Consider the following 22,439-nt stretch of genomic DNA (forward strand, 5'->3'; position numbering starts at 1 on the left):
GGGGGGAAGGTGTTTCCTGGAGCTTCACCCCAGCAGGGTCTCTGCCCTGCTCCAGCTCCCCAGTGGGTTTCCAGGGTGGGGAGCTCCCCTGCTGTCAGGAGCTGACTTTCCAGGAACATCTGGGACAAGCTAATCCTGGACAGAGGGTACTGGGGGGCCAGGGGGAGGGGAGCAGTAAATGAGAGTGGGGGCTGGGGGACTGGAGTATCCAGTGCCAGCTGGTAAAAATAACCCAGATAAGTGCCTGCTAATCCCGGCGCAGCGAGTGCCAGCCCCCGGCGCTGACCGCACCCGACCCCTGGCTCGCACTGCCAGCTGGGACCTGCCAGACACCACGGGACCCTTTCCAGCTCGGGGTGGACGGGATAAAAGGCTCATCCCAGGCCAGCGGACAGACAGACGGGAAGGTAGAGGGCTGGAATCAGCGGCTCCCCTGTGCATACTGTGGGGCTCCAGCTCCAGGAGGCAAGTAAGTGGGGTCCCTCTTTCATCTGGTGCCCCCCAAGCCCACAGGGCTCCACTGATTTATCTGGGTGGGCCTCTCAATGCTGCCCCTCTCTTGCTGCTGGCAGCTCCCAGCCTGAAGATGCCAAGGGGTGTCCAGGGCTGCTGGTCCCGCATTAACTGCACATGGTGCTGGGGGCACTGACACCAGGGCCACTTCCTCCCCTGCGCAAGTCCAGGTAGCAGCCGGGACTCCTGGGTTTTATCCCCAACTCTGGGAGGGGAGTGGGGTCTAGTGATTCCAGCAGGAGGGCTGGGAGCCAGGTTACTTCCCTGGCTCTGCCTCTGACTAAGGCCTTGACTGCGCTCGGAAGTGATACAGGGTTTGCTGTCGGTATGAATTTGGTGCCGGAACCCAGGGTTGTAGAGGGGCCTGGGGCAGTTCAGGCTCAGTGGGGCAGGAAGAGGTGTCACCGAGGCAAGGGAGCTGCTCTTCCCCAGGTGCAGAGCATCAGTGGGACCTGGAGTCTGCCCAAACTCCACAGGCTGGAAGGGGAGCCCAGTGCGGGGGGTATGTCCCCTTGGTCCACAGCTGGGCATCTACAGGAAGCCATGTCTTGGTGCCCCAGGCCCATGCAGAGAGGGATGGAGAAGCTGCTGTCAGGCCCCAAGGGGCTTGGGAGGGGCTGTTATTCAATGGGACATAACCTTGTGTGAAACAAACCCTGCACCCCATCACAGGTGGCTACGTCTCAGCACCGGGCGAGGTCCCTGTATAAACAGCCCCCCGTACCCCTCCCCAGAGGCAGTCGCATCTCAGCACTGGGCGAGGGGTCTCTGTATAAGCAGCTATCACGGATCCACAGGAGCAGTGCTATGCCCCAGCCATTAAATTGTCTCTTGGAGGAACCCTGAGTGCCAAACCCCTGAGGGGTCTCACTCGCCCTTCAGGGCAGGCCACGTGGCCTCACCGCCCCCAAGACTGAGCCCCTGGGCTCCAGCCTCCTGCTCCACCCTGTGAGCTCTGCCCAGTGAGCCCACCTGAGCCAGAGCCCTGGGGGAGACTTGTCCGCTGTGCAGGGGCCCAGGCGTCCCAAAACGGAGCAGGGTGCATTAGCCAGCTGGGCACGGCATGGGCATAGGGTTGCCAATTTTCTACTTGCACAAAACCAAATACCCTTGCCCTGCCCCTCCTCTGAGACCCCGCGGCCAACTGGACGGTCAATGGCCCAGTCAGCGGCGCTGACCAGAGCCACCAGGATCCCTTTTCGACCAGGTGTTCCAGTCGAAAACCGGACGCCTGGTCACCCTAGGTGGGCAGCCCTGAGGCCAGCATGGCGAAGCAAAGGTGCCGACGCCGGCCGTGTCTCAGTGCTGGGCTGGTGATGTCTGTGTCCCCGGGGGGCCGTCTGGACACTACTCCTGGTGGTAACAACCCCATCCCTCCCCATCCCGCAGCCATGACCCTGCCCGCCCCGTGGGGCGCAGAGCAGCAGCTGGAGGAGATGATGGAGCTGACGGCGCAGAACCTGCCCAGGCTGGAGGTGACCCAGTCGTACACCATCCTGAGGGAGCTGGGCAGCGGCTCCTATGGCCACGTGCTGCTGGCCGTGCACCAGCGGCAAGGTAGGGCCTGGGCTGCCCCGGGGGGGGGGGGGCAGTCTGTGTCCATGTGGCCCCACCTCCCACAGAACTCACTGCTCCTGTTCCCCCAGGAGCGCCAGCACTGAGCCCACCCCCTGATGGGCACCGGCTGGGGAGGGGGAGCCCTGTCCAGAGCCAGGCATGGAGCACTGAGCCCCTCTGCCCCCCGACTTCACACCCTGGTTAGCTGCCGGGCCCTGGGATCCTACAGCCTGACAGCCCTTGGCCCCACAGAGCAGCATGGGGTGGCAGGGGGCTGATCCATAGGGGGTGTGTGGAGAATATGTGGGTCTGATCCAGTGCAAGGGAAGGGTCTGATCCAGCATAGGGGAGGGGGTATGATCTGTGGGGGGCCAGCAGCCTTGACCCCTCCGCACGTCCCTCCCCCCCAGGCAGGCCGTTGGCGTTGAAGTTCATCGAGAAGCGGGACACTGAGCTGCGGGACTTCCTGAGCGAGTACTGCATCTCGCTGAGCCTGGCCGCCCACCCCTGCATCGCCAGCGCCCTGGGCATCGCCTTCCAGACCGAGCACCACTATGTCTTCGCGCAGGAGCTCGCCCCTGCCAGGGACCTCTTCTCCCTGCTGCAGCCACAGGTACTATGAGCCGGAGTCTCCGACGTAGCCACACTGAGGACGGGCATGGGACATGGGCCTGTCCCCTTTAGGGGACGCCCCACCCGGCCTCAGGACGGGGACTGGCTGGCTCAAGGGGTGGGGATTGGGACATGGGACCTTTCCCCTCTATCGGGCACCAACTCAGATCCAGCCCCAAGGCAGGCACAGGGAATGGGACAGGAGGCCTTTCCCCGCTGGGGGTGGCAGGGGGTGGCTCCCATCCGCCCCAGGGCAGGGACTGGCTGGCCGTGAGGTGGGCAGTGGGACCCAGAGCCCTTCCCCTCCAGGGCACTGTGTGTAACCTCTCTCCCTAGGTGGGGTTCGGGCTCGCGGAGCTGTATGTCAAGCGCTGTGCTCTGCAGCTCGCCAGCGCCCTCGAGTTCATGGGGGCCAAGGGGCTGGTTCACCGCGATGTCAAGCCTGAGAACGTGCTGCTGCTCGACCTTGAGTGCCGGCGTGTCAAACTGACCGACTTTGGGCTGAGCTGCCCACAGGGCACTGCCATCGAGGCCCTGCCTGAGAACCTGCCCTACACGGCACCCGAGCTGTGCCTCCTGGGGCCCTCGGCCCGCCTGCCGGCCCAGCCCAGCCTGGACGCCTGGGCCCTGGGCGTGCTGCTCTTCTGCGTGCTGACCGGCTTCTTCCCCTGGCATACGGCCGCCGACCGGCACTACCGGGACTTTGAGCGCTGGCATCGCAGCCCCCGTGTCCGCCCGCGCCCACCCCGCTGGGGGCGCTTCACCTACGAGGCCCAGGAGATGCTGCGAGGGCTGCTGACCCCTGACCCCAGCCAGCGCAGCCCAGCCAGCATTGCCATGGCCCACATCAAGTGCCTCTGGCTGGAACCCAAGGAGCCGGGCACTGCCCGTGGAGGCAGGACTCTGCGGGGGAGTAGCCATTGCCGCTGAGCCCCAGCCTCATGGGCACTGCCGCCAGGCACAGGCACCCGCCACGGCCAAGGGGCCGCAGGGACCAAGGACTTGCAGGACACATTGCTTAGCGGGGACCATGGCCAGAGGCTGGTGCTGGGGGCCTGGCCTGGGGGATTGCAGAGATGGCAGGGGGACGGGGGGAGGGAGTAAAAGCACAATCCTAACACTAGCAGCTCGGAGCTTCCTTCAGCATACCAGAGCAATGGGTCCACCTGCCTGACACCGTCCTCCACGACCCACAAAGCCCCAGATCAGACCCACGGCCCATTCCCGCTCCTCAGTCATTGCTTTCGTCCCACAGGCCCCAGGCTGATGTTACTGGCCCCAACCACCATGGACTCTCTGAGCTGGGCCAGCTGCCCACGACGGGAATGTATGGGGCAGGAGGGCAGGGACTGAGCCCCGTGGCTGTATGGGGCAGGAGGGCAGGGACTTGCAGTGGAGGTGCATGATTTGAAGGGAGGGCCTGAGACTCCCCACGGTGGGGCTGCATGGGCAGTGGGGTCAGCCCCTGTGGTGGAGACTGTGGGGCGTGGGGGCTGAGCCCCACGGTGCACATCCCGTACAGGAACAGGGCTGGCTTTGCACCCTGTTTCCTGGCTGTGTTTCCGGCATGTGGCCTGTTGCTGACCCCAGATGCCAAAGGCCTCAAGACACGAACCTCCGGGCACAGCTGTAATTGGAAACTGTCAACAAGTGGCGAAGGCATGCGGCCGCACACGGCCACTAAATATAACTGGGCTGGCAAGGGGGCTTCTGTACTGCAAATGGGTCCAAGACATGGTAGGGACCTCAGAGCTGGGGTAGCTGGAGGCTGCGGCTTGGGATTGAGGGGCATCCAATCCATGCATAGGGTGGGGGGAACGCAGCACCCAGTCCGTGCGTGGGGGGGGAACTCAGCACCCAGTCTGTGCATAGAGGGGTGGGGGGAGGGGAACCCAGCACCCAGGCTGTGCGCTGGTGAAATCAACAGGGCAGCAACATGCCTGACACTAAGCGAAGGGGGCTATCTGGACTCGGAGGACAGAGGATGAATTTTGGGGCTATGAGCAGAAGGCAGAAAGACCCCCTTTGTCCTGCACCTGGGCAGTGCGGATACACTTTAGCCAGATTAGCCTGGGCAGGTGGGTTTAGGGCAGGCTCCAGACACCAGGTGTTGCTTTTGGTTTATGTGGCACCCTTCTGTTGCCCCTGCCCTTCCTCACTGGCCTCTCTGGGACCAGAGCTCAGGGCGGGGCTGTCGTGCAAGGGGCTGCAGCGGAACTGGGCACGCTGGTGTGTGCCCCGGTCCCATGGGGGCTGCAGCCCCAGCATTACGGGGTGTGCTCAATGGAGAGGGGGCAGCACACCACAGCGGGAGGTTTTCTGAGGGGCTCAGGCCCAGCTGTTCACCCACGAGGCAAACGTGGGCTTGTACGGGGAGACTTTGGCAAACCAGTAAAGTGCCTGAAACCAGTATGGCTTCAAGGCAGCAGGCTCTACACTGGCCATTCAACAGTCTCAGTTTAACCAAGGTGGCGGGGGGGGGGGGGGGGGGGGGGGGAGGGGGGGGTGCCACAGAAAGGGCAGCTTGACCCCGCATCCTTCCTGATAAGAATTGTGTTGAAGTTGCTGATACACACATTTTGGAAGAGCAGGATGTGCCCCAGGAATCTCTACCTGGGCCTCAAGGCTGCAAACTCTGGAAAAACCCACCCCTGGTTAATCAATAATCAGAAGGAGCCTCTTTCTTGCCCATTGGAACTACTTGCTTAACAAGTTTTCTTTAAGGGACATGTCATGCTATTACTCATGTCTAAATAAGGATGGAAAGTTTGAGGTAGGGGGACTCTTCGGGACTGGACTCTCCCTCTGGAAGCATCTTGTGTTCCCCACCGGCAGACGGGCTGCCGCTGTGCCACTCGAGAGCCACACTCAGCTTTGGTAATGATCAAGGGTTGGGGGTGATTTACTAACCTGTTGCGGACGTGTGTATAAGTGCTTGAGACTAAGTAAAGTTTAGCTTTAAGTGAAAGCCCTCTTGTGTTGTCCTGTTTGTGCCAGCCATCGATGGGTCGGCCAGCCGCGTCTCCCCTGATTTATTTCCTGACACCACCTCGCACAGAGTAAAAGTTACCAAGCGCTTTGGGTTGAAAGAACCCCGGGTAACAGGCTGGCCAGTGGCTGCCAGGCTGGAGGGATCAGGGAGCTGGCACCCAACTAAGCACCAGCAAGTCTGTCTGTGGCTGGAGGCAGCAGGGGGTAACATGGTGACGCCCAACCCTGGGCACCCCGAGAGCCATCCCAGGGGCCATGGTGGCCAGGCTGAGGTGGTGCCAGCGTGAGAGGGCCAAGTCCTGTCCTGAGCAGAAACCGTCTCAGAGACCGGGCGAGGGCAGGTGAACAGCAGGTGCCAGGGCACTGCAGGGGGCCTGGTTAGGAGCAATGGGGAGCACCCAGTACTTAGGCTGCCTTACACCTTCCATCCTAAAAGAGTCCTTTCTTGTCGCCCCCCACCCTCATCGTTTGCTGCAGGCCTTTGCTGTCTGGCACAGGAAGACCCTGGCTCCAGCAGTGCCTTTGTTGCCCGTGAAAATCCACCGGGCTTGGCCAAAATGCTTGTTATTTCCAAAATGCGTCATTTCCCATCTTTCGCCGGCGCAGGGAAAAGGGGGCCGTGGCCGAAATCATCACTGGCCATGAACCTTGTGAAGATTTCGGCCACGGCCCCCTTTTCCCTGTTGCAGCAGCAACAGGCACGGCCCTGGGAAACGGCTGGGAGAGCCCCTAATGAGGGGGAGAGCCCTGAGCACCCCAAGTACCTGCCCCCCCTCACTGCCCATCCCCAGCCAGCCTGGATAATGGTCTCCTGCTGCTGCCAGCTAGCGCAGTCAGTCCCGCAGCTCAGGCGGTCGCGCTCCGGGCTGGGGGGCCAGAGCCCAGGCGCTGCTGAGGAAGCCTGGTGGGAGGCTCTTCGGGCCGCATTTAAATAAAGCCATTGTGCTTTAAGGCCCCGGGGAATGACACACAAGAGGCCATTCCCAGGACGTCTGGCAGCTGCTGTGGGAAAGGCTGACCCTGGCCTAGCTGCTGTCTCCCTGCTGCTGAAGCTGTGGGTCTCTGGGGCTGATACAGAGTCATGCACCTGGGTGGTGGGGGTGGGAGGGGAGGGACGTCATTTGACCTCCTCAGACCTCTCCCTGTGTCTGCACTAAATGTCCCTGCTCAGAGACCGGTCCATGGGTGGTGCTGCCCGGCGCAGGGCTCCGTGGGCAGGTGGCGATGCAGAGCAGGGGTGAGCAGTAAGACAGAGCCATGCATTTCAGGCTGCTCCCAGGGGAGCTGATTTCAGACAACACCCACTGAGCCTGGGGAACTCCCTGCCACCGGACTGCGTCGGGCCAGGCCTCAGCATGCAGCAAGCCTCTCTCTGGGTAACAGGGATGTCCAGGGTCCAACAAAAGGGGCAGTGCCCCCCCGCACCATGGAGGGGATGGGAAGGCTCTGGCTGTGGGGGTTTGGGCATCTCAAACTCCCAGCGCCCTGGGCACAGTTCAGGACTCTGCATCCCCCCTCTCCTGTGGCACAGATGTGATGGCACTGGCTCTGCCTGCATAACCACAGCTCTGCCCCATGGGGCCCAGTGCTTCCCTGCTGGGCAGTAGGTACCGATGCCCTGGCGTTTGGTGTTCATGTGGGGCGGGGCCCACAGGCTGAGGAGTTACACAGAGCACCGTGGCAGCAGGGTGCATTGGGCTCCCTGGCTGGCTGCATCCCAGCGAGATGGGCTGCCCCTTGGACCCCGTCACACGCCCCAGGGCTGTTGACCCCCATCCCTGTTTACTGGGCCAGATTTACTGTCCCTCCAGGGAACACTGGCTAATCCCCCCGTCCCCGCCTTGAATCGGTGATTAAAGGGAAGCCAGGTGCAGAGCCAACACCCCGTGCCCTACGCCTGCTCAGCTCCAGGCAGGTCCACTCTCCTGCCAGCCCAGCCCAAACCACTTCTGTTTATCGCTGAGACATGTCACTATCTGCAGGCTCAAGGTGTGACAGCAAGAGAGCAGCCAAGGGACCCGGGGCTGCGGTGGGGAGCTGCCACAGCAGGTGCTGTGGGTCGGAAGTGAGGGGCATTGGCAGAGAACTTGAGGAGGAGTCCAGGGCTGGGATAGTAGGGGCTGTGGGTTGGGATTGAGGGGCACTGGCAGAGCTGCCTGGGTGGAAGCCCAGGACTAGCAGGGGCCAGGGAGCTGCGGGTTGGGATTGAAGGGCACTGCGGGGGTCAGCCCACACCTCCCCCTTCCCCACTCTGTGCTCCCTGGCTGTGTAGCGTCCAGCTGAGTTGCAGCTCCGCAGCAGCCCCCTCCTCCCCTGCCCCCCGGCTCTGTGCCAGCCATTTCTAATTCTGCTCCTGGCAGCAAGCCAGCCTCCCTGCTCAGCCCAATGGAGGTCTGGCCCTGGCACTGCCCATAAATCTCTGGCCATGTCCTGGATCTGCCAGCACTCAGCACAGAGCCATGTATGTCATGGAATCCCACTGCACGTGGCTGGTTGAGTCCAGGGGACATAAGAGTGGCCATACTGGGTTAGATCAAAGATCCCTCTAGCCCAGTATCCTGTCTTCCAACAGGTTTCAGAGTAGCAGCCGTGTTAGTCTGTATTCGCAAAAAGAAAATGAGGACTTGTGGCACCTTAGAGACTAACCAATTTATTTGAGCATAAGCTTTCATGAGCTACAGCTCACTTCATCGGATGCATTCAGTGGAAAATACAGTGAGGAGATTTATATACACACAGAACATGCAAAAATGGGTGTTATCATACACACTGTAAGAAGAGTGATCACTTAAGATGAGCTATTACCAGCAGGAAAGCTGGGGGGGTTGGGGGGGGAAGAAAACCTTTTGTAGTGGTAATCAAGGTGGGCCATTTCCAGCAGTTAACAGGAACGTCCGAGGAGCAGTGGGGAATGGAGGGTGGGGAAAATAAACATGGGGAAATAGTTTTATTTTGTGTAATGACACATCCACTCCCAGTCTCTATTCAAGCCTCAGTTAATTGTATCCAGTTTGCAAATTAATTCCAATTCAGCAGTCTCTCGTTGGAGTCTGTTTTTGAAGTCTTTTTGTTTTAATATTGCGACCTTTAGGTCTGAGATCGAGTGACCAGAGAGATTGAAGTGTTCTCTGACTGGTTTATGAATGTTATAATTCTTGACATCTGATTTGTGTCCATTTATTCTTTTACGTAGAGACTGTCCAGTTTGACCAATGTACATGGCAGAGGGGCATTGCTGGCACATGATGGCATATATCACATTGGTAGATGTGCAGGTGAATAAGCCTCTGATAGTGTGGCTGATGTGATTAGGCCCTATGATAGATGATGTCCCCTGAATAGATATGTGGACACAGTTGGCAACGGGCTTTGTTGCAAGGATAGGTTCCTGGGTTAGTGGTTCTGTTGTGTGGTGTGTGGTTGCTGGTGAGTATTTGCTTCAGGTTGGGGGGCTGTCTGTAGGCAAGGACTGGCCTGTCTCCCAGGATTTGTGAGAGTGATGGGTCGTCCTTCAGGATAGGTTGTAGATCCTTGATGATGCGTTGGAGAGGTTTTAGTTGGGGGCTGAAGGTGACGGCTAGTGGTGTTCTGTTATTTTCTTTGTTGGGCCTGTCCTGTAGTAGGTGACTTCTGGGTACTCTTCTGGCTCTGTCAATTTGTTTCTTCACTTCAGCAGGTGGGTATTGTAGTTGTGAGAATGCTTGATAGAGATCTTGTAGGTGTTTGTCTCTGTCTGAGGGGTTGGAGCAAATGTGGTTGTAACGTAGAGCTTGGCTGTAGACGATGGATCGTGTGGTGTGGTCTGGGTGAAAGCTGGAGGCGTGTAGGTAGGAATAGCGGTTGGTAGGTTTCCGGTATAGGGGGGTGGTTATGTGACCATGGCTTATTAGCACCGTAGTGTCCAGGAAGTGGATCTCTTGTGTGGACTGGTCCAGGCTGAGGTTGATGTTGGGATGGAAATTGTTGAAATCATGGTGGAATTCCTCAAGGGCTTCTTTTCCATGGGTCCAGATGATGAAGATGTCATCAATGTAGCGCAAGTAGAGTAGGGGCGTTAGGGGACGAGAGCTACAGATACAATTAACTTCGGTTTGAATAGAGACTAGGAGTGGATGTGTCATTACACAAAGTAAAACTATTTCCCCATGTTTATTTTCCCCACCCTCACTCCCCACTGCTCCTCAGACGTTCCTGTTAACTGCTGGAAATGGCCCACCTTGATTACCACTACAAAAGGTTTTCTCCTGCCCCCCCCCCGCCCCCCCCGCTCTCCTGCTGGTAATAGCTCATCTTAAGTGATCATTCTCCTTACAGTGTGTATGATAACACCCATTTTTTCATGTTCTGTGTGTATATAAATCTCCTCACTGTATTTTCCACTGAATGCATCCGATGAAGTGAGCTGTAGCTCACGAAAGCTTATGGCCAAATAAATTGGTTAGTCTCTAAGGTGCCACAAGTACTCCTTTTCTTTTTGTGAATACAGACTAACATGGCTGCTACTCTGAAACCATTCCCTGTTGTTCATTCGCAGCTTCTGGCAAACAGAGGCAAGGGACACCATCCCTGCCCATCCTGGCTAATAGCTATTGATGGACCTGTCCTAGTTCTTTTTTGAACCCTGTTATAGCCCAGGGGCTGGGGGTTCTGCCACCCAGTGCCTCCTGCTCACACGGGGGGCCATGGCAGATGGAGAGCACCAGGAGCCACCGTGCTCCTCAGCCCAGCCACGGTGGGAAAACTGAGGCCCATAAAGGGACGGCTCTGCCTGCCACTATAGAGTCCATCAATTGAACAGAACCCAGGAGTCCTGGCTCCTAGCCCCCTGCTCTAACCCACTAAACCCCACTCCCCTCCCAGCACCAGGGACAGAATCCAGGAGTCCTAGCTTCCAGCAGTACTTCTCCCTCCCAGCTCTATTTCCTGGTCCCCTGTGAAGAATGGGGGATTTTTTTTTTCAGTATTTTTATGAAAAACAATTCACAGAATCATAGATTCCAAGGCCAGATGGAACCATTGTGATCATGTATACCTCCTGTATAACACGAGGCATGACTCAGTTTCCCCATTCCTGGTGCATGGATCCTCACTGGCTGGGAATGGGTTGATTTTTCCTTGTGGAGTGGGACTAGCCTAGCTCAAGCTGAGTGTCATGGATGCTTTCTGGGTTGGGACCAGAGACATTAACAAGTTGTGAGGAATTTGGAATTTTTTGTAATATTTTTATTAGTCAGCTGTGTGCCTCAGTTTCCCCCATTATTTGCATGGCTACTCAGTGGGGGGAAACAGGTCCAGGTTTGCTCTCAGGAAAGGCTAAAAGACACAGGTTTGTGTGTGTGTCACCTCCCAGTCTGGGTGCAATGAACTGAGTCATTAAGGAATTGGCTGAAACAGACCCAGATTAGCAAGGGGACCAGAGAGAAAATGTCAGCTCCAATGACTCATGGAGCAGGTGCTCAAGGAATCCATTCTGAAGCACTTGGAGGAGAGGAAGGTGATCAGGAACAGCCAACATGGATTCAACAAGGGCAAGTCATGCCTGACTAATCTAATTGCCTTCTATGATGCGATAACTGGCTCTGTGGATATGGGGAAAGCAGTGGATGTGATATATCTTGATTTTAGCAAACCTTTTGATATGGTCTCTACAGTATTCTTGCCAGCAAATTAAAAAAGTATGGATTGGATGAATGGACTATAAGGTGGATAGAAAGCTGGCTAGATCGTCGGGCTCAACGGGTAGTGCTCAATGGCTTGATGTCTAGTTGGCAGCGGAGTGCCCCAGGGGTCAGTCCTGGTGTAGAACTGATCAATAAAATTGTTTTTAATTGTTCACTTTATTCATATAACTTCATAAGCAAAGTTTTATGAATTAAACAACATTCATTCATAAAACCAGTTACCCCAATAACTGGCTAATTGAGTTTCGCTTTCAATCCAATTGCTGCTTAAATCACTGAAACTTGCACTGCTTCAACATTGTAACTTCTGTTCACTGTTTGCCATTCCTTATACATGTCCATATTGTAACTCAAACTCCATTTTAAAATGCTCACTCCATTTTGTAAAAGCTTGCTGCAACCTTCCTTTTGCAAAACCCTGATGTAATCTTATTAGTTTAGTTTAGATGTGGGAATGAGGTATGTATGGATGATGGAATCAACCTCCAGCCCCAGCCTGTCCTGATGAAATAAAGTGTAAACACCAAAGGCTGAAGATGCAGACAACAGCCCTGACAAAGCAAGAAGAGTCCACCCTAAAAAGAAAAGAACAAAGGTACAATTGAAGGAACATCAAAGCCAGGTCCCAGGCTGAAAGTCATGTTTGCAATTGACGGGTGATCAATCACCGGACCCAGAGGCAGCGTGACACAGCAAGACCGATAGACTCTGGATTCAGACTAAAGCCTACAAAAAGGATAGGTGAGATGGAAGACTTTGGAGGGGAACGTTCTCCTGCCAACATCAAGGGGCATCGGTGCACGCCCGACAGAGACCCGGCTCTTCCTCGTGCCCGGCTTTCCTGGCCAGTTAGCTGCCATGAGCCACAATTCCAAGCTGCGAACTCAAGCCATGAACTCAAGCTACGTTCAGGACTGGTAACTATCCAGCAGCTGCAGAACATTTGATGTGTGTGTGCGTGTGTGTGTGTGTGTGTGTGTGTATAAGAATGCCACGTGTCACCTGCGGAAGCACATCGGCTGCCGCTGGGTGTGGTGCGTGGAGCGCCAGGAGCTGGGAGTCCTGGTGCCGCAGATCAGGTCTGAGGACAACACCATCGTCACCCCGAGCGCCAGGGGCCTGCTGGAGAGGACGCTGAAGGCAGCCACCCACTCGCTGTACGTAGAAGCCCTGAAGCGTAAACCGGACCAGGGTAAAGCCTTCGAACTGACCAGCAAGTGGGACGCCAGCAACCACTTCCTCGCCAGGGGCGGCTTCACCCGTTTCGCCGACTGGCGGTTCATCCATTGTGCCCGGCTCAACTGCGTCCCGCTCAACGGAGCCGTCCGCCACGGGAACCGAGACAAGCGTTGCAGGAAGTGCGGCTACTCCAACGAGACCCTGCCCCACGTCCTGTGCAGCTGCTAGCCCCACTCCAGAGCCTGGCAGCTGCACCACAATGCCATCCAGAACCGCCTGGTGAAAGCCATCGCACCGCGCCTGGGGGAGGTCACCGTGGACTGCGCCATCCCCGGTACTGACAGCCCGCTGCGACCTGACGTGGTAGTCACCGACGAGGCCCAGAAAAAGATCATCCTCGTCGACATCACTGTCTCCTTCGAGAACAGGACCCCGCCTTCCGTGAAGCCCGAGCTCGTAAGGTGGAAAAATACGCCCCCCTGGCCGATACCCTGAGAGCAAAGGGCTATGAGGTGCAGATGGACGCCCTGATCGTCGGAGCCCTGGGCGCTTGGGACCCCTGCAACGAGCGTGTGCTGCGGACCTGTGGGATCGGTCAACGCTATGCACGGCTCATGTGGCACCTCATGGTCTCAGACACCATCCGATGGTCCAGGGACATCTCCATCGAACACATCACCAGCCACCGACAGTACCTGGAGGTGTGAGCCGGTACGACATCGTGCATCAACTATGGGAAAGGGACTGAGAGACTTTTTCCATTGGACCATATGAACGGGAACCATAAACTCACTGAACATTAAATCCCACCAAATGAGGGTAGATACATCCCCATCATCGTAGCCACTTATTATACTCCAAACCTGAACATAGTTTGAATCCAGAGAAGCTTACAAGAAGTGGAAGATTGGACAAATGACCAGGGAAGAGTATGAAAATATTGCTCGGGCATGCAGGAGTGAAATCAGGAAGGCCAAATCACACCTGGAGTTGCAGCTAGCGAGAGATGTTAAGAGTAACAAGAAGGGTTTCTTCAGGTATGTTAACAACAAGAAGAAAGTCAAGGAAAGTGTGGGCCCCTTACTGAATGATGGAGGCAACCTAGTGACAGAGGATGTGGAAAAAGCTAATGTACTCAATGCTTTTTTTGCCTCTGTCTTCACGAACAAGGTCAGCTCCCCGACTGCTGCACTGGGCAGGACAGCATGGGGAGGAGGTGACCAGCCCTCTGTGGAGAAAGAAGTGGTTCGGGACTATTTAGAAAAGCTGGACGAGCACAAGTCCATGGGGCCGGATGCGTTGCATCCGAGAGTCCTAAAGGAGTTGGCGGATGTGATTGCAGAGCCATTGGCCATTATCTTTGAAAACTCATGGTGATCGGGGGAAGTCCTGGACGACTGGAAAAAGGCTAATGTAGTGCCCATCTTTAAAAAAAGGGAAGAAGGAGGATCCTGGGAACTACAGGCCAGTCAGCCTCACCTCAGTCCCTGGAAAAATCATGGAGCAGGTCCTCAAGGAATCAATTCTGAAGCACTTAGAGGAGAGGAAAGTGATCAGGAACAGTCAGCATGGATTCACCAAGGGCAAGTCATGCCTGACTAATCTAACTGCCTTCTATGACGAGATAACTGGCTCTGTGGATGAGGGCAAAGCAGTGGACGTGTTGTTTCTTGCCTTTAGCAAAGCTTTTGACATGGTCTCCCACAAGTATTCTTGCCAGCAAGTTAAAGAAGTATGGGCTGGATGAATGGACTATAAGGTGGATAGAAAGTTGGCTAGATTGTCAGGCTCAACGGGTAGTGATCAATGGCTCCATGTCTAGTTGGCAGCCGGTATCAAGTGGAGTGCCCCAACGGTCGGTCCTTGGGCCGGTTTTGTTCAGTATCTTCATAAATGATCTGGAGGATGGTGTGGATTGCACCCTCAGGAAGTTTGCAGATGACACTAAACTGGGAAGAGAGGTAGATATGCTGGAGGGTAGGGATAGGATACAGAGGGCCCTAGACAAGTTAGAGGATTGGGCCAAAAGAAATCTGATGAGGTTCAACAAGGACAAGTGCAGAGTCCTGCACTTAGGACAGAAGAATCCCATGCACCGCTACAGACTAGGGACCGAATGGCTTGGCAGCAGTTTGGCAGAAAAGGACCTAGGGGTTACAGTGGACGAGAAGCTGGATATGAGTCAACAGTGTTCCCTTGTTGCCAAGAAGGCCAATGGCATTTTGGGATGTATATGTAGGGGCATTGCCAGCAGATCGAGGGACGTGATCATTCCCCTCTGTTTGGCATTGGTGAGGCCTCATCTGGAGTACTGTGTCCAGTTTTGGGCCCCACACTACAAGAAGGATGTGGAAAAATTGGAAAGAGTCCAGCGGAGGGCAACAAAAATGATTAGGGGACTGGAACACATGACTTATGAGGAGAGGCTGAGGGAACTGGGATTGTTTAGTCTGCAGAAGAGAAGAATGAGGGGGGATTTGATAGCTGCTTTCAACTACCTGAAAGGGGGTTCCAAAGAGGATGGATTTAGACTGTTCTCAGTGGTAGTTGATGACAGAACAAGGAGTAATGGTCTCAAGTTGCAGTGGGGGAGGCCTAGGTGGGATATTAGGAAAAACTTTTTCACTAGGAGCGTGGTGAAACACTGGAATGCGTTACCTAGGGAGGTGGTGGAATCTCCTTCCTTAGATATTTTTAAGGTCAGGCTTGACAAAGCCCTGGCTGGGATGATTTAGTTGGGGATTGGTCCTGCTTTGAGCAGGGGGTTGGACTAGATGACCTCCTGAGGTCCCTTCCAACCCTGATATTCTATGATTCTATGATTGCCATTATATGGACAACATACCTCCACATCTCAATGTCTGTACTTTGACTGGTTAAACTTTTACCCCCAATCGGGGAGATTGCAGAGTATGTATTCCTTACGCCACCCGTTCCGAAACCGAATTTCGCACCCCTTGATAATCTGTACCTTATTCCCTGATAACCAGAAACTTCTATGCTTAAACTCTGTACCGTTTTCTTTTTTACTTCAACATTATGTATTAGCTAGTGGTTATAGATCAAATTGTTATCATAAAGATAAACGTGGCATCTTTGCCTTGTCCCCTAAAATGATCCTGTGTAGTTTTGTCTGCATAACACTGGGGCCAGTTTTGTTCAACATCTTCATTAATTATCTGGATTATAGGATGGATTGCACCCTCATCAAATTCGCGGATGACACTAAGTTGGGGGGAGAAGTAGATATGCTGGAGGGTAGGAATAGGGTCCAGAGTGACCTAGAAAAATTGGAGGATTGGGCCAAAAGAAATTTGATGAGGTTCAACAAGGACAAGTGCAAAGTCCTGCACTTAGGATGGAAGAATCCCATGTACCACTATAGGCTGGGGACCGACTGCCTAAGCGGCAGTTCTGCAGAAAAGGACCTGGGGATTACGGAGGATGAGAAGCTGGATATGAGTCAACAGTGTGCTCTTGTTGCCAGGAAGGATAAAGGCATATTGGGCTGCATTAGTAGGACCATTGCCAGCAGATCGAGGGAAGTGATTATTCCCCTCTATTTGGCACTGGTGAGGCCACATCTGGAGTGTTGCGTCCAGTTTAGGTCTCCCCACTACAGAAAGGATGTGGACAAGTTGGAGAGAGTCCAGCGGAGGGCAACAAAAATGGTTAGGGGGCTGGGGCACATGACTTAGGAGGAGAGGCTGAGGGAACTGGGCTTATTTAGTCTGCAGAAGAGAAGAGCGAGGGGGGATTTGATAGCAGCCTTCAACTACCTGAAGGGTGTTCCAAAGAGGATGGATCTAGGCTGTTCTCAGTGGTGGCAGATGACAGAACAAGGAGCAATGGTCTCAAGTTGCAGTGGGGGAGGCCTAGGTGGGATATTAGGAAAAACTATTTCACTTGGAGGGTGGTGAAGCACTGGAATGCGTTACCTAGGGAGGTGGTGGAATCTCCATCCTTAGAGGTTTTTAAGGCCCGTCTTGACAAAGCCCTGGCTGGGATGATTTAGTTGGGCTTGGTCCTGCTTTGAGCAGGGGGTTGGACTAGATGACCTCCTGAGGTCTCTTCGAACCCTAATCTTCTATGATTCTATGAGTCCTGGAACGACACTCTGAACAGGGAAGCTGGACACAGACCCCAACTGGAGAACAGAGGACTGGGACTGAGAATAAGTGTGGGATTCTGGGTCTGGAAGAAAGCTTGGGGCTCTCACTTGGGAATGACTGAGGAAGTCAGAGAGAGACACAGATTCTGAACACATTCACTGCAGCTCAGCTGGGCCAGAATGGGCTCTGCTTGCACCTCAGCTCTCTGTGTTCAGCTAAGGACTTCCTAGGCTGGGTGCCAATTGGTAGCACTGTAAATCTGTGGTGGGCGCATTATTCCCTGCAGCGCGGAAAAGGCTCTCCCAGGAGTCTGGCTGAGCAGCACTCGCTGGGCAGAGCTCGCAGGGTGAAGCAGGAGGGAGGGAGCCCAGAGGCTCAGGCTATGTCTTCACCACTGCAGTGTGGCCCCTCACTACAGCAGCAGGGGATTCTCCGCAATCCCTCTCCCTGAGAGGTGGTAGCTGGGTGGATGGATGAATTCTCCCGTGGACCTAGTGCTGTCTGCACTGGGGGTTAGGTTGGCTTACCTGCACCCCACAGGGGTGTGGATTTCTCACAGAGCTGGGTCGACCTGACTTTTGAGTGTAGACCCGGCCTCAGTCTTAGAGATGGTGAGGCTGCGTGGTCCTCCTGGGGGTCTGGCAGGCTGAAGTGGCTCCTCCTGGGGATGTTTAGACTCTGTGGCGTAGCACTGATCCTGGGGATCTGTGACACAAGGCCTGACTGGAATCACCACACACAGCTGGCGCCAACGCCGGGGAAGCTGGACAGCAACTGGGGGAAGAGGCAGGAGGTGTTGGTGGCTGTTTATAAGGTGCCAGAGAAACCTAGGATGTGAGGAGCTTGGACTTGTTGGACACACAGGGACAGGGACAGAGTCAAGGTGGATCCCAAGGAGGCAGAGCCGGGGGCAGGTGAGGAGTCAGGGGGCAAATGCTCCTTCCCATAGTGACTGTCTGCAGCGCAGCTTCCCCAGGCTACAATAACGACTCTCTCATGCTGGGTGCAGGCGACTATTAAATGCGGCTTGTCTTGAATGGGCCGCGCTTCCTCGCTGCACACGCTCCCCGGGGTGTGCTTCCTGCTGGGACTGAGCCTCTAAACAGCTTCGGATCAGCAGAAAAACAGGCTGTCAGCCAGAAGCGTGTCAACAGAGCCGGGCAGAGCACAGACCCTGCCAGCTCGGGACTTCCAGCACAATTTCTGGGTAACTGCACCTTTGACCGCCCTTCCGTGGTCTGCTCCAGGAAAGCCCCTCCGGTCTCAGGGCTCTCCCTGGGCAGGGTCCCACGTCCCACTCCCTCCAGAGCAGGGGTTTAGGCTGCACCTGCTTGCCACTTGCCCAGCAACGCCAGTGGGGCCTGGGGAGCAGCCAGCAGAACAGACGTCCGAGAAACGCCTCCCAGAGAACACACAGCTCTCCCCGGACTCTGCTAGGAGCAGAACTTCCCACCGCCTGCCCGAGGCTCTGGCAGGGATCCAGCAGTGTGGCTCCCCCCTTGGCCCAAAGGTCAGGTCCGTCTGACGGCCCCTTGCTCAGGCTGAACCCAGCCTTTCACAGCACACGCCTTTTCTTTGTCTCTAGGCCTCTGATCCCTGGCTGAGCCAGCCTATGCCAGCCACCCTGGGCAGGGGATGTCTCTGGAGCGGTTTCCACACTTGCCGGCAGGGACAGCAGTGACCCCCCCACCCACACTGCTTCCAGCTCCTCGGGGAGCGGCAGTGTCCCTTCCACATGGAGTCGCCCACAGTGACCTACAGCACATTCATAGTGCTAACCCCATAAGGCCCCCGCAGATCCCACTGCAGTTGCAATCTGTGCCCCAGCTGCCCTGCTCCAGCCCGCTAGGCTGCCTGGGTCCATGGCCCCAAGTACTGGCTCCCCAGGGAAGCTGACGGAGCTCCAGCTGGTCCAGGACAGCTCTGTAGTAGGGGCTCTGCCACACCATCCTGGCCCCTGCCCCCCTTGCAGTCTGCCCCATGGGAGCAGCCAGCCCAGGGCCACCCCAGCTGGAGCAATTCCCCAGGGCAGCCCCTGTGTGCAACAGGGGGCAGATGCATCCTCGTAACCTCCTGGGCTGCATGGCTCATTAGCGCAGCAGGGCCTAGTTGGGTCACAGTGTGGAGGGACAATCCAGCCCCACAGGGAGCAGGGCAGGGGTTCTGTAGGGGACTCTCTCCCCTCACAGTCACTGCTGGCTTTAGTGCAATGATATATGGGGATAGGAGATGAGGCAAAACCAAGGTCCTTTTGATGCGTCAATACAGCTCCCTGAAGGGGATGAGCCTTGCACCCCACTCCACACCAGCTCCAGCATGGGCCCACTGGTCGTAGGGCCTAGCCATGCCCTTGGTGCACTCCTGCCGTGGCTGGATGGCAGCCAGAGGGCTGTTGTGTAACAGGGGGGTGGGGGGTGGCGGAGGGGTGTTGCTTCACATGCAACAAATTTAGCTGCGTGGGTGAGATCTCTCATCACCATTCCAGGGATCAGCACACTGGCCGCTGTTCTGTCAAGCTCTGTGTGTGTGTATGTGTGTGCATAGCTCTACGTCTGTGTGTGACGCTGGCAGACCAGGTGCCAGCTCACGCCAAGCCCCTAGGTCTTGACTGAACACCGACCAACCCATCGCTGGATCCAGTCTGGCTCCTCTGTGTGTTAGGGTTGTCACAATAGGTATTAGAGTTATAAGAATGTGTTTACTGCTTAGACTTTGTGAAATGCTTGTGAGTTGCCGCATGCAATAATCTCACTTATAACAGCTGCATCCCGGCTATAAGACTATTTGTGAGCATTTGCTCTGTAACTATAAATCACCAGACAGGAGAGAAGCATTAACCAGTTTGAAATACTAGTTGCCAACAGGAGGTGTTATCCCCTGACCAACAAGAAGGCCCATCAACACTAGAGGAACTATTGTGGAATATCAGAGGACAAAAGACTTTGTTGTTTGCTCCCTCACCTCGCAAAGAGGAGATGGCAAGCGAATTCCTTCCATCAGCTGAACTTGCAGCTCAAAGCAGGAGGGAAGAATAAAAAGTCCTAACAAGGAGGAACTGTATGCTGCTGGGATTGTGAGAGCATGTGCACACAGCAACGAGACACTCACGGCTGGCCTGTGCCAGCTGACTCGGGCTCTAGGGGCTCAGGCTGCGGGGGCTGTTTCATTGCTGTGTAAACTTCTGGGCTCGGACTGGAGTCCAGATTCTTGGACTCTGTGAGGTGAGAAGATCCCAGAGCTCGGGCTCCCGCCTGAGCCAGGAGGTCTACACTGCAATGAAAAAAGAACGAGGAGTACGTGTGGCACCTTAGAGACTAACAAATTTATTTGGGCATAAGCTTCGTGGGCTAAAACCCACTTCATCAGATGCATGCAGTGGAAAATACAGTCGGAAGATATACAGTACAGACCCGTTTACGCGTGGATGTCGGGAGTCAAGCCATGACTCCCACATGTTAATGGACTGCAGGTTAGGAGGGCCATGCTGAAAAAAGTGTCTATGATTCACTTAATAAAAAATGCCATCATTTTCTGCTAGGTCTGGCTCGCACTTGTTTTCTTTCTTAAGAAGTCTGTCATTCGCGTTCCCGGCTGATTCATCTGCTGATCGGCTTTCTCCAGAAATCGATACCTGCGCTATGCCATGAAGCTTTTTAAAATGACTTATGAACCCCTTGCTGGCTTGGAATGATTCATCCCCCATTAAATTTCCAAATTTTGTTGCTTGGGCTTGAAGAATTGGCCCCCTTAGTGGCATTCATAGAATCATAGACTATCAGGGTTGGAAGGGACCTCAGAAGGTCATCTAGTCTAACCCCCTGCTCAAAGCAGGACCAATCCCCAATTTTTGCCCCAGATCCCGAAATGGCCCCCTTAAGGATTGAACTCACAACCCTGGATTTAGCAGGCCAATGCTCAAACCACTGAGTTATCCCTCCCCCCTTCCTTTCAGTCTTTCCTGAGCAAACCCTGTGCATGTGGCTTTGTCTACTGTGGGTTTTGCTGAATAGCGCACAAGTTTTTGCTTAAGCCCTGTGGCAGAATTGATATTTTGTACCAAGCCGTTCAATTTAGAATTCTTTTTTAGCCATCCTTGGAGAGTAGATTCGGCAATGCCAAGATCTTTTGAAACTTTGGCCTGGGTTTCTCCGCTATTTATTCGATCTGTTACAGCTAGCTTTTCTTCTACAGTGTAGGAACGCTGACGCTTGCCCTCTGCCATTATATTAGGCCTATGGTTAAAATTTTCTAATGTAGTATATATATTACTATATAACTACTATATATTATATCTCTCTGTAGTGTGACAATGACTCAGCGTGCCTGATACGTCTTCAGCAATATCGGTAAACACGATTCTGCTCTGTACTTCCTGTCGATTTCTATGTCAGTGAGTTAGTGAGCAAATCTGTAGCGCTACATAGCAAGTTCCTGTACCGCATGTTAACGAGTCTCATGTTTTAAATAGGTGGCACTGGGAGGCATGGCACTACCGCGCTTTAAGCGGATTCGCATGTAAATGGGTCGCGCGTAAACGGGTCTGTACTGTATATACACAGAGAACATGAAACAATGGGTGTTGCCATACCAATTACAAAAGGTTTTTTTCTCCTGCTGATAATAGCCCACCTTAATTGATTAGTCTCATTAGAGTTGGTATGGCAACACCCATTGTTTCATGTTCTCTGTCTATATATATCGTCCTACTGTATTTTCCATTCCATGCAACTGATGAAGCGGGTTTTAGCCCACGAAAGCTTATGCCCAAATAAATGTGTTACTCTCTAAGGTGCCACAAGTCCTCCTCGTTCTGTTTGCTGATACAGACTAACACGGCTACCACTCTGAAACCTGACAGCAATGAAACAGCCCCCCAGTCCAAGTCTGCTGGCACGGGCCAGTCCCAGGTGCCTAATTGCTGTGTAGACATTGCTTGAGGGGCAAGGATCACTAAGCACAAGCAAAAGATCCCCAGTGCTTAGCATGGGTTAGCCCTGAAGGACACATAGAGCTTGCCTGGCATCCAAGCTTCTATTACTTTTTGAAACTTAAAACTGAAACTCATTTGTGTACCTGCTTTAACCTTGTAAATAACTCTGATTTCCTTTTCCTATAAAATAAATCTTTAGTTTGTAACAGGACTGGCTGCAAGCATTGTTTTTGGTGTGAGATATAAGGTGCAATTGACCTGGGGTACATGGGTGCCAGGTTTGTGTAATTTTTGGTGGTGCTCAGAATGGGTGCAAGCAGAGCCGTCCCCTTCATAGGAAGGACTGGGGCAACCGCCCTGGACCCCGTCCTTTGGGGAGCCCTGCACTTCAGGGGGACGTGGGGTCCAGGGCGGCCTGGGGAGTTAGTGGGGGGCCTGGCGCCGGCAGCAGCAAGTGACCTGGTCCCAGCCCGCTCTGCCCCACCCTGCTGGCTCCCGGTGTTGCTCGGGGGAGGGGCCGGAAGACAGAAAGAGGCGGGGAGGGGGCTTGGGAGAAGGGGTGGGAAGAGGCGGGGCAGGGGCTTGGGGAAAGGGGTGGAGTGGAGGCGGGGCGGGGGTGGACCTGGGGTGGGAAAAGGCGGGTCAGGCTGGGGCCAGGTTGCTCGCTGCTGCCAGCCGCAGGCCCCCCGCTAATCCCCCAGGCCGCCCTGGACTCTGCATCCCCCTGAAGCGCGGGGCTCCCCAAAGCACAGGACCCAGGGTGGTTGCCCCGGTCCATCCTCTGATTAAATATAAGCCCAAACATTGGTGGAGCCAGGCCCACATTCCTGAATGTTGGTGGAGCACGGGCACCATGGGCCCATA

The 22,439-nt window shown here is 55.0% G+C and overlaps 1 protein-coding gene across 1 annotated transcript; it reads left to right on the plus strand.

Annotated features, from left to right (window-relative positions):
- The first annotated feature begins 381 nt into the window (after positions 1 to 381).
- Positions 382 to 3,762, plus strand: LOC102946517 (serine/threonine-protein kinase SBK2). The gene is made up of 4 exons (XM_037884588.2): positions 382 to 469; positions 1,903 to 2,070; positions 2,481 to 2,683; positions 3,019 to 3,762. Exons 2-4 carry the CDS (start codon positions 1,905 to 1,907, stop codon positions 3,610 to 3,612), a joined length of 963 nt encoding a protein of 320 aa, XP_037740516.1. The 5' UTR covers positions 382 to 469; positions 1,903 to 1,904; the 3' UTR covers positions 3,613 to 3,762.
- Positions 3,763 to 22,439: the final 18,677 nt, after the last annotated feature.

The sequence above is a fragment of the Chelonia mydas genome, chromosome 23 (assembly GCF_015237465.2).
Source record: "Chelonia mydas isolate rCheMyd1 chromosome 23, rCheMyd1.pri.v2, whole genome shotgun sequence".
NCBI classification, from domain to species: Eukaryota; Metazoa; Chordata; order Testudines; family Cheloniidae; genus Chelonia; species Chelonia mydas.

Coding starts and splice junctions, on each gene's coding strand:
- LOC102946517 (XM_037884588.2), top strand. CDS start 1,905: ATGACCCTGCCCGCCCCGTGGGGCGCAGAGCAGCAGCTGGAGGAGATG. Junction 2,071..2,480: donor GGCCGTGCACCAGCGGCAAG/GTAGGGCCTGGG, acceptor CCTCCCCCCCAG/GCAGGCCGTTGGCGTTGAAG. Junction 2,684..3,018: donor TCTCCCTGCTGCAGCCACAG/GTACTATGAGCC, acceptor CTCTCTCCCTAG/GTGGGGTTCGGGCTCGCGGA.